Raw genomic sequence first — 14,929 nt, forward strand, 5'->3', positions numbered from 1 at the left:
AGTACATATATAAGTTATTTATTTTAAACATAAATGTATTTACATATAATTATATAACTCTAATTAAATTATATACCTAATTGCTCCTGTAGTAAATATACATTATTAGTGCAACAAAATGTGATGTAAAAAATACATTCCGTCCCTTATCATATATTATTAAATAATAATGTATAATTTTTTACAATGTACTTAAACTATGTATAAGCTATTAAAAAAATATTTTGAAAAGTTCTTTTATTAACCCCTATACCCACTCGTCTGTTGAACGCGCTCCTGGAACGCCGCGAGGTGTCAAAAGAAATATTTTGAAAAGTTCTTTTATTAACCCCTTTATAGCTTCTAATTTATAAATATTTAATATGCGTGTGCGGTATGCACTGCGGTTTCATTAGCACATTAAACTATGAACCAAAACTTGTAGATCCTAATTCAATTTTTTCTCATTAACCGCCTCCTGGGTATCTACAGTGGTTATCACGTAAAGGTCGGCGCAAACGGGACACCGACCGCAGTCACTGATGGTCGGCGACAACTACCTACTGAACGCATTTTTTAGTATGTTTGGTATAGACTCACCGCACACGTGGCGTTGGTGACGACTTAAGAGCTAGCGCGCAAGAACAACTTTTGTCTCCGCAACTATTTTGTCTCTCCCATTCCCATCAACTCTATGGGGAGTTGCGTCGCTACGTGATGGGAGAGACAAAAGTTGCACTTGCGCGCTAGCTCAATGGTGCTAAATGTCCGCAACAAAATATATGAAAAAATCAGTGAATGACTGTCGCTGGCCACCAGTGGCTGAGGTCGGTGGCCCGTTTACGCCGAGCAAAGCGTAGATCAAGTAACAAGGAAAAGTCACGGTTAGGCAAGACAAAGATGTTTGATCACTTGTCAGTTCAAAGCTAACATTGTGCTAACATTGAAATGATTTCTAACAAGCTCAATTCAAAAGTACCTAATAATAGATAACATTCGATTATATCCCATGAAAAATATTGCGTAAATTTACACTAATTACTTAATTGCGTGTATTTATACATGTTCCTAATTAAAGAAACCGTTAAAATTGAATAATGCAATCTCGAAAAGATGGTTGCGTTTATAAATAAATGATTAAATGAAACAAAAACGTTTTCGTATACATATTTATTTATTGTGGATTCATTATATAAAATACGTTGGAAGTAGGTACTTATACCCGCAACTCACAGTCTTAAATTAATTATATTTATTTATATAATTGTTTAAGAAGTACAATATTCATCTGATTGAGAAGACTCACTGAATTGACGTAGTCAAATCAAGTAACCAAGGTACTTCCGTAGGTACACTCATTAGCGCTGGCCCGAACATGCATTAAAGATACTAGTCTAGTACTAGCCTGAACCTTCGTAGAAGTCGAAATTAAAGTAACTAAGTAGTAATAATAATAATTTATTTTATTTCAACAGCTACAGCAACTGCTAGTGCTCAAAGATAAACCCGCATAGTTCTGGGATTGTGATCCTCCTCAGGTCTTAAGCCTATCTCTGTACCAAATTTGAAATAAATGCATGCAGTACTTTTTGAGTTTAGCCCAGACAAACAGAAAAAAATCTAAAAACTATGTATATTTTTGGCTTCGGTATTTATTGTACATCACGCTCCAAAATCTGTCCACTTCTTTAAAAAATATTCAATAAGTATTCAATGTACATTTTTGACTTTCCTAAAATTTTATTATAGTAAGTAGTTACTATGTATAGATTAAGTATAGATATACGCCTTTTCAATTAGCAAATAACTATGTAAGCTAAAAAGTTTTTATGGGTAGCTCTCATGTTTGGTCGAATGTAGATGGAAAGAAGATAAAGGTAGTTCGATTCGTTTCAGAAGCAATACAATTGTGAACAGCAATTACCTATAACATTATAATATTATCTATAATAAACTGAAGTGTGAAAGTGAAATATTTAAAATGCATAGTCAATCTTAAATGGATCCTTATTTGAAATACGAAATTCCGATCCCAAACATAAAATTTTAAATAATTTATAAACCGTATTAAGAAAATGTAAACATTTTTATCATCTTTATTTTAACATTCGTTTCGGAAGTTCGTTTTTCAATAAAGACCCTGACTGCAAAATGTAAGCCCATTATTAACTGAGAAGAACTTCCGTTTCTAAGAGCCAGCGCGCACGAGCAACTTTGTCTCCGCAACTATTTTGTCTCTCCCACCCATGGACTAGTATGAAAGTGCGCGCACGTAGCGACGCAACTCCCCATACAAATTGATGGGAGAGACAAAATAGTTGCGGAGACAAAGTTGCTCGTGCGCGCTAGCTCTAATAAGTATGATGCAAAGTACCTTATTGAAGTCGAGACTGATCCGCTGCATCCTTTCGTACAGACATGTTAAATTGTAATAAAAAGTGAACAAAAACTACTATGTTGTTGGCAAGGTTTTTATTGTAGTAAAGTAATTACAAGACGGAGAAACATAAAATTTAATGTGATAACATGAAAATTAGGGAAATAATAATAATATTTGGATATCACAGTTAAACATCATTACAATTTATCTAACTAAATTAAAATTGTTATAAATTCGTTTATTATCCTATACACTATTTTATAATTTTACAAACCAGCTTATCTACGATTAAATTAGATTATTACATCTCGATATAAGGTGGTCACGTGTTTTGGCAGCATTATTTAAATTGTATTGTACTAAAATCACCAGCTTTATCACCTGAGATAGTATGTGTCATTGATAAATAAGAAATGATTACTATACATACAAAAATAATAATATGAAAAATGGTGCGAAATTCGACAAAAAAAAAATTGAGCATCGAAACGTTTTTAAAATTTAGGTGGCGACAATTACAAAACAGTGCTTGCGTGTGTTAAATTCACGTATCTTTACGTAATTTTTTCGGTGAGCCCTTAGAATCTCCCGCCGGAAAGAGTCCCAAGAAGGAGTTGCGTTGTTCCTTTACTTGGGACTCTTTGTGTATGTTCATTATGATATCGTGGTTCCGCTTAAGGCTGCGGTCGGCGAGATCGTCGCGGATGTCGATGGAGGACGCGAGGGATTCCAGAGACGTGACGGTGGAGCGCGCGGCCAGTTTGTGGCGCGCGGCCAGGTTGAGATACGGCCGCACTCCCGACTCGCACCCACTCTGTACCGAGCTCGAGCTCTCGGAAGCGGGGAGCGCGTCCAATGCAGCCAGCTGCATTATCTCTCGTTGCGATTCCCGCGCCTCCATCAAGAATATGCTTTCCTGTGATGCCACATTATAAATCAGCACTAATGAAATACTCATTTTGTTTCGATAAATCAATTGAATTATTAATGCGGTTCATGCAAAAATTGCTGTGAGGATAAACTACATGTTAATATTTGATAAAGCTTACTAACGAAGTGTGCTCATGACTATATGAGACTTTTATCGTGTACTATAAACGATCGAGTGATCGCATAGGCTAAACTACGATAAAGGATAGCAGAAGCTTTAGAATGAAATTAAATATTTCATATACCTTAACTTCCTTCGTTGTGTACTGATCGAGTTTATCATAGATGACAGCGTGCAGTCCCATCTCTTTAAGTTTCTTAATGGTGTTCTTGTCATTATTGTCATCGCCCCAACAGAAGATAACCAGGCCAGCATCAGTCGCCAGCTTTACCTAAATTAAAATTATATATCTCGTTTAAAATACATAAGAATAAACCAACCGAAATAAGTAACTAGGATAACTAGGATGTATGTACCGTATGTATACCTAGGATGGGTTAAATATCATTCAGTGTTACCTATTAACCATTCTTAACGTCGGTATTTCCTACTTGTAAGTAGGTAACCTACAGCTACGTTACCTACTTCTCTATGCGATTAGGAATATAATTACCCATTATCAAAAAAACATGTTAACATTCTGTGTGTATTACCTATTTATATTAAGTATAAGTCTGCCAAAGTATTTGATTATGATCCTAGTTTTATTACACAGGCGATATCTTGTTATCTACACCTATTGAGCAGTATTGCTGAAATTTAGTGTTTTTTCCCATCTAATGAAATGATAACGCTCCAATAACTTATTATTAGAGACCGATAAACGCAATATTAGCACCTTAAATATATAAATTCTATAAACGTGACTGTCAATATTAGTCCATCATCAGTCATCACTACAGATTAGTATGACATGATCATGTAATCCTTACGTAATATGTGTTCAACTATGTACCCAAGACATTAAACAATTGATTTTTTATCAAGCAATTATTTTTTGTTGAACTGCGACTGAACTATTGACGTAATGATCACGTGTTTTGTAATCCTACCAAAAACATAAATGTAAAAATTGGAGCCGAGTTCAATCGTTGACTTAATTTGCCAAAAAAAGAAATGAGATCTAAATGTGTGCCAAGTTCTGCAGACAGTCCAGAAATTTATTTACAAAGCTGTATTAAGTTCTTAGGTTGACTGAAAACTCAATTGTTTTATTTTCCCTTAGAGAACAATGTTTATTCCAAAATATAACTTTTTTAATTTGAATAATATAATTATTTTCACAAAGCAAACAACTAATGACCTATTGAACCCCATAATTTGATGAGGCTAGTTTTACATACTGTTTATATTTTGTGAGGTTCTAAAAACTAGCCTCATCAAATTATGGGGTTCAAAAGGTCATTAGTTGTTTGCTTTGTGAAAATAATTATATTATTCAAATTAAAAAAGTTATATTTTGGAATAAACATTGTTCTCTAAGGGAAAATAAAACAATTGAGTTTTCAGTCAACCTAAGAACTTAATACATCTTTGTAAATAAATTTCTGGACTGTCTGCAGAACTTGGCACACATTTAGATCTCATTTCTTTTTTTGGCAAATTAAGTCAACGATTGAACTCGGCTCCAATTTTTACATTTATGTTTTTGGTAGGATATCATTACTTTTTGTACAGAAAATTACTCTGCAAATTTGATTTACTTTATAAATATAATACTTTTTATATACGATTTTTTTTTCTTGCGGTTTCTCTGTATGGTTTGTTTAGTATTATTTTCTATATTTTCTTGTATGTTATGAATGTCAGCGCACATTGCCCCGTCATTATCTGCAATTTTCTGCAATTTTTAAAACTCGTTTTCTGTTTAAAAGATTACATGATTTTCTAAACATCCAGCGTGAATTTGTACACACACTATTACCAAGATGCAAAGATCGTTGTAGAAGAATCGTCGCCTTACTCCATGACGTTACGGTATTGCCATGACGCGATCTTGAAATTTTACTCTAAACGCGCCTAAAGATGTTTCACTCATATTAATATTACGCAAATTAAATCATTTCGACCTTCGACGAAGCCTTCTTCCATTACACCATATATGGTAATTAATTTTGCATGCTTGTATTGGCTGAACATGTTTGTGCTTTATTAATATAATTGTATCACCATTGAAGACCATGTTTAAAGCAAAATAAAGATTTTATTTATTTATTTATTTATTTACACTGAAATTAAAACTAATACTCATAAATAAAGAATAAATAAATGTGAATATGTAAAATTATATATTATTTTTAATTGTATGAGCAATATTTTTATTAATACAATTTTCTTTTATTTTACGTTTAATAACAGTTTTGAATAAAGAAATCATGCAATCGAAGTAATCCGCCCTAGCGATACTAGCACGAGTGAGTGTGATGTCAGAGGCGCTTCGAATCTACAGATGTTTCGTCCTAAAATATGTAAACTTCAATAATCTATATCTCAGTCATTTATTGATGGATTTCAAAAATTTTTTCGGCCACTGATTAGTTTTGATCTACTTTTTAAGACTAGTAAGGTGAATATACTATTTTCTATTTTTTTAAACTTTTCCATTTTTCCATACAAATAAAATTAATGTCATAGAAAAAAAAATTAAATACAAATAAATTCAGTATTTTCTGATTTTTTCCTTTGTACACTCACTATTACCTAGTTGATTACAAAATTTGAACTTTCTAGGTCATCTGGAAGTGGGTTAGGTTTTGTATATGTCTAATAAGTCAGTCAGTCTTAAAAATTGCGATTTTTGGATATTAATATCTACGCAACCGTTTAATCTGTACTTATGAAATTTAAGGTTCTTGTTTATCTTGAGGTCCTCTTGATATGTACCAAATTTGGTTTATATAACTTAAATAGTTTTCGAGTTATAAGGGGGTGAAAAGTGGCTCGAAATGGTTCGTGTAAATATACACACGGCTGCTGCTCGCCAGTTCTCTTCGCTTGAACTCGGCTTGACACGCTGCCGCGTGTCTAGATCATCGCGTGACTGGCAAACAAATGTTTTTGTAGGTATCTGCTCGAAGGTAAACTAGGCAAGATTAATATTCTCTAGCTAATATAATAATACACAACGTGTGTTCGCGGTTCTACGGAACAACGTCTGTGGATAAAACTGAAAAATTAAGATTAATTTTTTTCTACGTATTTTTCCAGGATAAAAAGTATCCTATTTTACGCCCAGGATAATAAGGTATAATTATACCAAGTTTCATCGAAATCGAACCGCTAGTTTTCACGTGATGCCTTCACATACAGACAGACAGACAGACAGATAGACAGACAAAAATTTTTTAAATAGCGCAAGGTCAATGCGCTATTTTCAGTTGGCGCAGCACGAGGAATATTCATGATAGTAAAAATACACATTACAACAATACGTCTTTTTGCAACTTAAGTAGGTGTCTTATTAAGAGCTATTATTAAACTATTAAACCTAAACACACATAATATTACAGTTCACAAATAAACAAGTAGTAACATTAAAACATTGAAATAAAGACGAGCAGATAAAATGCTATGCTTTTATACAAATATATTAAAAAAATTTGATAAAGAACTCGAAAACTTACTTGTGTTGGATCTCGAAGCAAATCTTCAGTGTGAACTACGATGCCGAGAATATCGGAACTGATTGCATTTTGAACGGCCGCAGGGATGGACAGACACCTGGGGTCACGGTATGGGGGGTACTTTTCAGATACACCCTGTAAAAAAATAACAATGTATATGTTACCGGAAATGTATAAAATCAAGGAATTGTATACAATTCCTAGGAAATGTGTACAATTCCGATACCATTTAGGAAATGTATAAAATATTGTTTAAAAAACTATTTAATGCATGCATATCCTAGGAAATGTATAATCTTCCTAGGAATTGTATACAATTCCAATATCGTATTAGGAAATGTGTAAAGTAAATGCTTTCTGTAATAAAACACGTTGTTATTTTTTTTATTATAGCTCTTATTGATACAATCGGGTAACAGTCATACCGTAAAATTGTAATAATATTATGTTCATATTATATCTTACTAATTAACATTTTAAAAATCAACTATCTAACTTTTAACGTAAAAAAATAAACTTATTTTTATTCTTATAAAATCAAATTTTCATTTTGCAAGTAATCAGTCCTCTCGTCCCGCTGTCCTCGCGTATATTTGGCGCAGTCGGATTGTACAATCCGCCGTATTACATTACGGCTAGCTGTTTTAATATGCCGAATATTCGTCTTTTTCCAAAATTCTACAAAAAGACGGTCGCCAGCCGACCTAACCTAACCCACCCCCTTATCCAAACCAAAAATTTCTGATTACGAATTATCGGCATAGTTACGTACTACAAAATGCCGACCGTTTGTAAACGGCCAGATTATATACAACTTGCCTACGACATATCAATATCTTAAATGTTTTACATTTCCGATAGCTATTTAGGAAATGTGTATAAAATAATTTATTTCACACATTTCCGTACGATTTTAGGAATTGTATACATTTCCTAGGAATCGATACAATGACGGATTACATACATTTCCGGTAACATATATACTAACAATCTAAGAATATGTTATTTAAACACCACCAAATCGGGTCATTATTTTAATTAATAAATCACTGTGAATTAATAAAGGATTTTAACGTAACGGCACCGGTTTCCGACTAGCCTCCTCTATCCGACCATTTTGATTTTTATTTGATAAAACGTTTAAAATACGCGCGACACTCGTGAAACTGAAGGCTTTCGATCCAATCACTTATCAAATTTTAACCGACATTTCGTCAATCCAAGAAAAGCTAGGCGAGGGTGTAGTTTGTATTGAATTGAATGCGAAAAAAACATAAAACGGTGAAAATAAACATTTGGATTTTTACGCTAAATACTCTGGTAAGTTTGTGGTTAATTTACTTTGAACGTTTTATTGGTGTTTTAAATTACATATTAATTTTAAAATATACATGCAAAGATAGCGTGTTTTTATAGGTTTTTTTGGACAAATAATTATGGACGGAATGAGGAGCTTTTCCAAATAACAACATTCCGAAATCCGACCGAATCGGTCGGTAAACGGAATTTCGCACTTTGTAAAAGAAGGTAATTATCTATTATGCATGTTGTTTTGTGGAGGTTTCGTATTAAGTTATTTATTCTAAACGCTATGCTTACATACTACACCTGTATGCGACCAATGCTAACTTTAATGGATTATTTGTAATATATCTACGTTTTAAGTTTTTAACTGACACTCTTTTTTGATTTTTTCGTTATTCATTTACAAAGACCGGTCTGGTTTAAAAACCCTATATTTTACGTTTATGACACATAATTGCATAACTACAAAATTGTGAGATCTTTATAAGTGTACATATGAAATAGAAATGAACTAAAAATGAATATCAATTTCGGTTTAGAGGCTTTATTACGCAAATTTAGGTTTGGTCGGAATCTAGGTGCGATATATTTCCCTGTTTCCGTCCAACTGGGTTGCTTTTGCTTGCGCTGTGCTTGAGTGAAATTGCATGCGTTTATTTCAGGTCATCATCATGAGTGATAAAAAAGAGGCTGAAGCATTCTCATTAGCTGAAATAATACTTTTGGCGAAATGGATTTTAGAATTGGGCAAAGTAGTCAATGGGACATTCTAATTTAGTGTGGATGACCAGTGAGGCATTTTATGAGTTTGAGTTTGAGTATATGTAATTTTAACGGTCCACGCGTGATGCCGTGAAAATACGAAACAGGTTTTTACGAATTTCCATTGTATTTCTATTATCATAAAGTTGATTTTAGTAGAAAATATTTGACTGGTCGGAATCTAGCTACTCAGTGGTCGGAAACACGTGTATTTGTACTCAGTCGGTCGGAAAATGGTGCTTTCAGTTAATTTCCAGTCGTGACAGTTAAAATCCAAATTTAGGTAATAAAAAGCCATTATGAAATACAATTAGGTATGTGCATATTTTAAAATATAAGTTCGTAATCTTTCATAATACATATCATTTTTTCTTATGACCTCTAGAGTCTAGAGTATTTAATTTATCTTTTAAAGGATTCATTTAGCCGTATCAATCAGTGGTCGGTATTCGGTGCCATTACGTTAATAGTGTAAGTATTTAAAAATTTCGTCCATCAAAGTTCAATGCCAGTTCAAAAAAAAGAAACAAAGTCTAATTGGTCTAATCCTTAGATCATTAAGTAATGGATGAAGTACGCTGGCAAATGTTCTAACTAAACTTTCTGCTGATTTTGGTGCGGGGAGGGTAACTCACACTATTGAAATACAATCACACATTCATAAAAATAATTTGTGTCACGAAAGTCGTAAAAATTTACGACCTTTTAAGCGACGAGTTTTTAAGTTCAACTCTATCCCTAAGTTCATAAAGATTAAATTTGTATTTCATTCCAAGTTGTCTCGTGGGGAGGCGGTTCAATATCGCGTTGTAAATTCAACTTTATAACTTAGATTATAAAGATTAAATTTGTATTTCTTTAAAAGATAGTCTCGTAAGGAATGCGGTTCATTATCGCGTTTTAAATTCAACTTTATCTTTTAGTTCATAAAGATTAAATTTGTATATTTTCTTTCCATGATAGTCTCGTGGGGTCGCATCAATGATCGAGTAAACATGACTCGATTATTTGTCTTGATCATATCGCTAAACGATACATCGACGATTATTAGAAATTGCATTTAATTAGAAATGTACGTTAAAAAAATAAAAAAATATACACAAATGAAAGGTTATTCCATCTTTTTTAATATTTGACATGTTTGAATTGCTTCTGCAAGACTTGACAGTGCAAAACGGCATTTTTAGCGGAGCACTCGCAGACGTCCTTTCGATGTTTTACGAATACGCAGAGTGGTTGTAATCGATTGCGCAAGTAGTTTTTATGAAAGCATAAGATTTTTCGATTCGAATAATCTTATACCTCGGCAAAAGGGGAAACGCCTGCGAGTGTTATCCATTACTTAATGATCTAAGGTCTAATCACATTATGCAGATAAAGTAGCGTGAGTAAAGGTCAATAACCAGGCAACGTAGAGTCAAAGAATGTGTCATCGTATTTTAGTAAACAATATGTTTATGTAAATAATACTTACGACAGTGAGGAACATGACAGGATACTTGTTCTGTTTATACCGCACCATTGTACAAATATCGGGATTGAAACAAGAAAATACGATTCGACGGCTTCCACCATGCTTCAAGACTACCTCGAGCACCTGTTATTATTTTAATAAACCTTAATAATATTACATTAAAAATTAAATTGAATTGTTAAGACATTTTTTTTAATTATTTATTTTAATGAAGTTTTACCTTATCCACATAAGTGTTCATGTCAAAAGGATTATTCAATTCAAATGTGCCATCTTTAAGCTCCATTGTCCATTTGAGTTCAATATTGAATCCTACATGTTCATCCAAGGCTTCAAGTGTATCCTTGAGAGTAGGAAATGGTTGATGCTCTTCTAAATCTTCATCATAGAACAGAATTTCATGATTTCGACCCTCTACTAAGTGGTACACCTGTAAAAAATGAAACAATTTTAGTTCATCATCAACATGCACTGTCGTTTTTTTAACTTTTTACATTTTTGAAATTTAGAATGTATTAATTATAAATTTAATAAATTGTAAAATACATTATGTTAAATAAATAATGTATTTTATTCGTATATTAATTAGAATTGACTACCTGCTATAAAGGAGTTAACATAGAAATGCTTAGGTACATAGGTATTTTTAAGACACAAGTTACTTATAAACTACTCTTAACAGTTTAAGAAAAAACTAAATTTCTCTAATTACTCCTGTTTTTGCATTATTCTAAAAAAATACAACAAATAAAAGAAAAGACCTTGGTCTGTTACACATAATGTAAACTATTACTTTTTTAGTTGTCTTACAGAATGATGTAAATTTCTAGAGCATGTTATAAATTTGAGATCTATTTATACAGGTTTGCGCTAACAGCTCACTCAATCAGGATACCTTTAGTTTCTGCAGATGCTCCAAGGTCAAGTCTTTCACAGGCAATTCTAGCATTTCAGAGAAATCAACTTCTCTTTTTCTTTTCATAGAAATACACACATGGAAGTCATGATATATGACGGGTATCATGTCTTTACTAAGTTGCACATCAAATTCCAGCATATCTGCCCCACTGGCAGCTGCCTTTTTAAGAGAAGCTATTGTATTTTCGCGAATCGAATTACCCCTGAAAATGTTTATCAATTATGGCACAAGGAAGTGGACTACGCCACTATGATACAAAAATAAACACTTTTTTTCTTTTTATCTGTATAAAATTAATAGAATAAAACTTAAAATAAATAGAACATTTAAAATAAATAGAATAAAACTTACTCTTTTGTTTTAAAACTGGCTCCTAAGCCCCGGTGTCCAACTTCTAAGCCTGTCCAGGTGGGATCCCAATGCTTAGCATAAGTGACTTTGAAGTTTGAAAGATTTCCCTCCATAGGGCAAATTATGAGGTATTCAAAATTAATTGTTCCAAGGGGACGATGCTTAATGTTGCACGTGACCGGCAATTCTAACAAACCTTCAGAAGGCTTAAACATATTAGGGAGGACATAAGTGTAACCAATGTGACAAGGAGGATCTTCACTGGATGCTCTAGTACTATATGAATAGAAGTCAATAAGAAATGCAATACTTTTAGGATTTGGAGCAAATACATTAACTAATAATGTATCATTAGGTCTATATTCTCTACCAAATTGTTCCTGGGGTTGTAAAGAGCAAAGACTAGGATCATTATCCAAAGTGGCAACTTCTACATAAACTCCTGCTGGTGTTTCTATATCCATTGTATCAGTACTTAGCGAAGACTCTTCAATATGGGACTCTGTCCCAAAACTTAACTTAACAGGTGTAACTTTGATGTGCATAAGCCTTCCAGTAAGACGGCTCTTAAGTTTTAAAGGGTTATCAATAAATTTAAATTGAACTAAAGACTGAGATGTAAGCCAGCCTCTTATTAACCTTTCATTACCACCATATTCTCCAAAATGATCTATAACAGGGTGCAACATACTTTCTTTAATAACTCTTGGTTCTATTGAACATTCCCATCGGCATACTCTTGTCTCACTACATTCTTCATTTACAGCACAAACAACATATCTGTAGTATACATCACAATCATTTGGTATTTCAATGGTTTTGGTCCAAACATTGGCATTTTCATTCAGTTCTAAAGGAACAATTTTTCTGTAGTCCCATTCACCAAGCTCGGGTGTACTTCCAGTAATGAAGAGTTTCTCTTTTGATGATAAATCCGATAAAGCGACAGAAAACACCCAATTTTGAGTTGCGATTTCTGTTTTTTGAGGTATTTGTTTATCCGTCATTTTTCTTTGTATTTTTAATTTACGCCTCTTGGAATCTTCTAAAAAAAACCAACTTTGCATAATTACCGAAATGTTTCTTTAGAATTATTTATGAAAATGAATAACATGAAATCAATGGAAACTCTCCTTCGAAGATAAATGATGCATATGGGAGAAGAAAATAGATGAAAAATAAGTAACAAATAAATCCATATGCTTTCACTCAAAAAAAAAAAAATTATTATTACGACAATTATTTGCACAAACTTGGCAATAAAACGAAACAGCTAAGAATAAACAAAGAAGCTCACATTGTAGGTATAAAATTGAACACAAAATATTCGATAGGCAATATGAAGGTTTTAAGCTATAATGAAAACATCGTCACAATCAGATACATTTTTCTGTAACTAGGTACCTATACATACTACTAGACAACAATAGAAGAACAATAGGTACGAAGTATCAAGTACGAACAATACTGCGCCAATATATATTACTATACTCTATGACTGCGGCATTTTGCAAAATTCAAAAGTCAATTTGACAGTGTCAAATTTGACACTTGACAGCATTACAGCTATTCGTTGCACGCAAGCATTGCACCGTAGACTGAGAAACTAAGGGCGTATTCAGAAAGAAAGCTTGAAACTTATAAGCGCTTATAAGCGCTTATCGGCGCTTATCAGCGCTGGTAAGTGGTAACCCGCGTTGGAAAATATATGAACATGCGCCGATAAGCGCTGATCGGCGCCGACAAGTTTGTTGAAACTTGTTGGAACTTGTCGGCGCCGATCAGCGCTTATCGGCGCATGTTCATATATTTTCCTGCGCGGGTTACCAGCGCCGATAAGCGCTTATAAGCGCTTATAAGTTTCAAGCTTTCTTTCTGAATACGCCCTAATAGACAAAGGTACTCTGTAACCGCGACTGAGACAAAGATAGTTTGTCAATGTATAAGTTGAATGTTGCCACAGTATCCGAGCTCCCGGATGTTGTGGAAAGGGTAAATATTTTTAGGAGCAATTAAATAAAACCAGTTATGAGATTTTTCTTTTGTCTTTATAATCAATTTAGTAGATACAAAAAATATAAGCAGATTGATTATTGATGACGAAACACATTTCTTACTTTTTCATTGGCTTGTTCATATTTTACAATATTTTGTGAGTATCCAATCTTTTCTACCACTTCGATCCATTAATTACGTAGGTCTGGATCATCTGGAAACAAATCGATAAACATAGGTTAATAATAATTAATGCTCGCAGGTAGTTCAGGTTCTCTAAAATTATAAGTGTAATTTTATGTCAATCACAATTATTACTATGAGAAATAATAAATTAAAATATGTTTTCGATGCCGAAGTCTTCCCGAAACACTGGGTTATTATAGGATTTCATATTCATTTACTTTCGAGTTTCGCCATATTGTCAAATCAATATTTTTTTATTGATGATCGGGGTATTATTTTTCCCGACATTGGCAACACTTACTTGTTGATGTTTATATAGGTTATTGAATGTAAAAATCGATATTACGCTAATATTTTCCTTGTTTTAACGCGACTTGTTGTTACTTTAGGCTAAAGTATAAATAATCATCACTGAGAAACTATAAATAAGGACAATAAAGTCGTACTTACGCGTGAACACACCGGCAATTTTCTTCTCACTATCGCTTATACATGCAATAACACGACAACGCACCATTCTATTTACTTCGATGTCTATATTAAGATAATTTCACCGTCTTTTCAATGTACTCGTATCGATTTTTTACTAAATAATATCCAAAATTCGAACACCAAGCACGATGAAGGCACGAACTGTCAAAGTTTGTTTCGCAACTCAAGCGGATCTTGAAAAACAGGTTACACACTAAGGGACAAAAAATTGGGTATTTGTGTCTTTGTCTTATGCATTTGTTATGGTATTTTCGCTCTCTTTCTTGTGTAAGTGAGAAAGGTATCGTCATTGGGTCTATTAGTTACTCTGTCTACGCATTGCACGCAAGCAAGAAGCTTAGTTATAGACACGGAACTATTGGGAGCATAGAGGTGGTATAGAGCGATTCATTAAAGAAACGAATCTTCAATGGCGGCCAAAGCTGACACCTGCTGACACTGACATTTGGTAGGGTCAGCAAAAAAGAAAATAAAAATAACGTAAATGGATAATTATTTTAAGAAAGAAAGAAAGAAAAAAGCTTTATTGCCA

At 33.2% G+C, this 14,929-nt stretch overlaps 1 protein-coding gene across 3 annotated transcripts; it reads right to left on the reverse strand.

The window, feature by feature from the left end:
• Nucleotides 1-2,436: 2,436 nt before the first annotated feature.
• LOC123706028 (glycerophosphocholine phosphodiesterase GPCPD1-like) lies at nt 2,437-13,155 on the reverse strand. 3 transcript variants are annotated; one of them, XM_045655153.1, is made up of 8 exons: nt 13,022-13,155; nt 11,725-12,769; nt 11,350-11,575; nt 10,675-10,884; nt 10,455-10,577; nt 6,914-7,048; nt 3,535-3,681; nt 2,437-3,275 (listed from the first exon to the last, which is right to left on the reverse strand). In XM_045655153.1, the coding sequence occupies exons 2-8, from the start codon at nt 12,729-12,731 to the stop codon at nt 2,904-2,906; spliced, it is 2,220 nt and encodes a 739-aa protein (XP_045511109.1). In that variant the 5' UTR covers nt 12,732-12,769; nt 13,022-13,155; the 3' UTR covers nt 2,437-2,903. The 3 variants fall into 3 exon arrangements, with proteins under 3 accessions (XP_045511109.1, XP_045511111.1, XP_045511108.1); XM_045655155.1 differs by having other exon boundaries at nt 11,725-12,766; nt 13,022-13,131; XM_045655152.1 differs by lacking the exon at nt 13,022-13,155 and having other exon boundaries at nt 11,725-13,015.
• Nucleotides 13,156-14,929: the final 1,774 nt, after the last annotated feature.

The sequence above is a fragment of the Colias croceus genome, chromosome 3, assembly GCF_905220415.1.
Source record: "Colias croceus chromosome 3, ilColCroc2.1".
Lineage (NCBI taxonomy): Eukaryota > Metazoa > Arthropoda > Insecta > Lepidoptera > Pieridae > Colias > Colias croceus.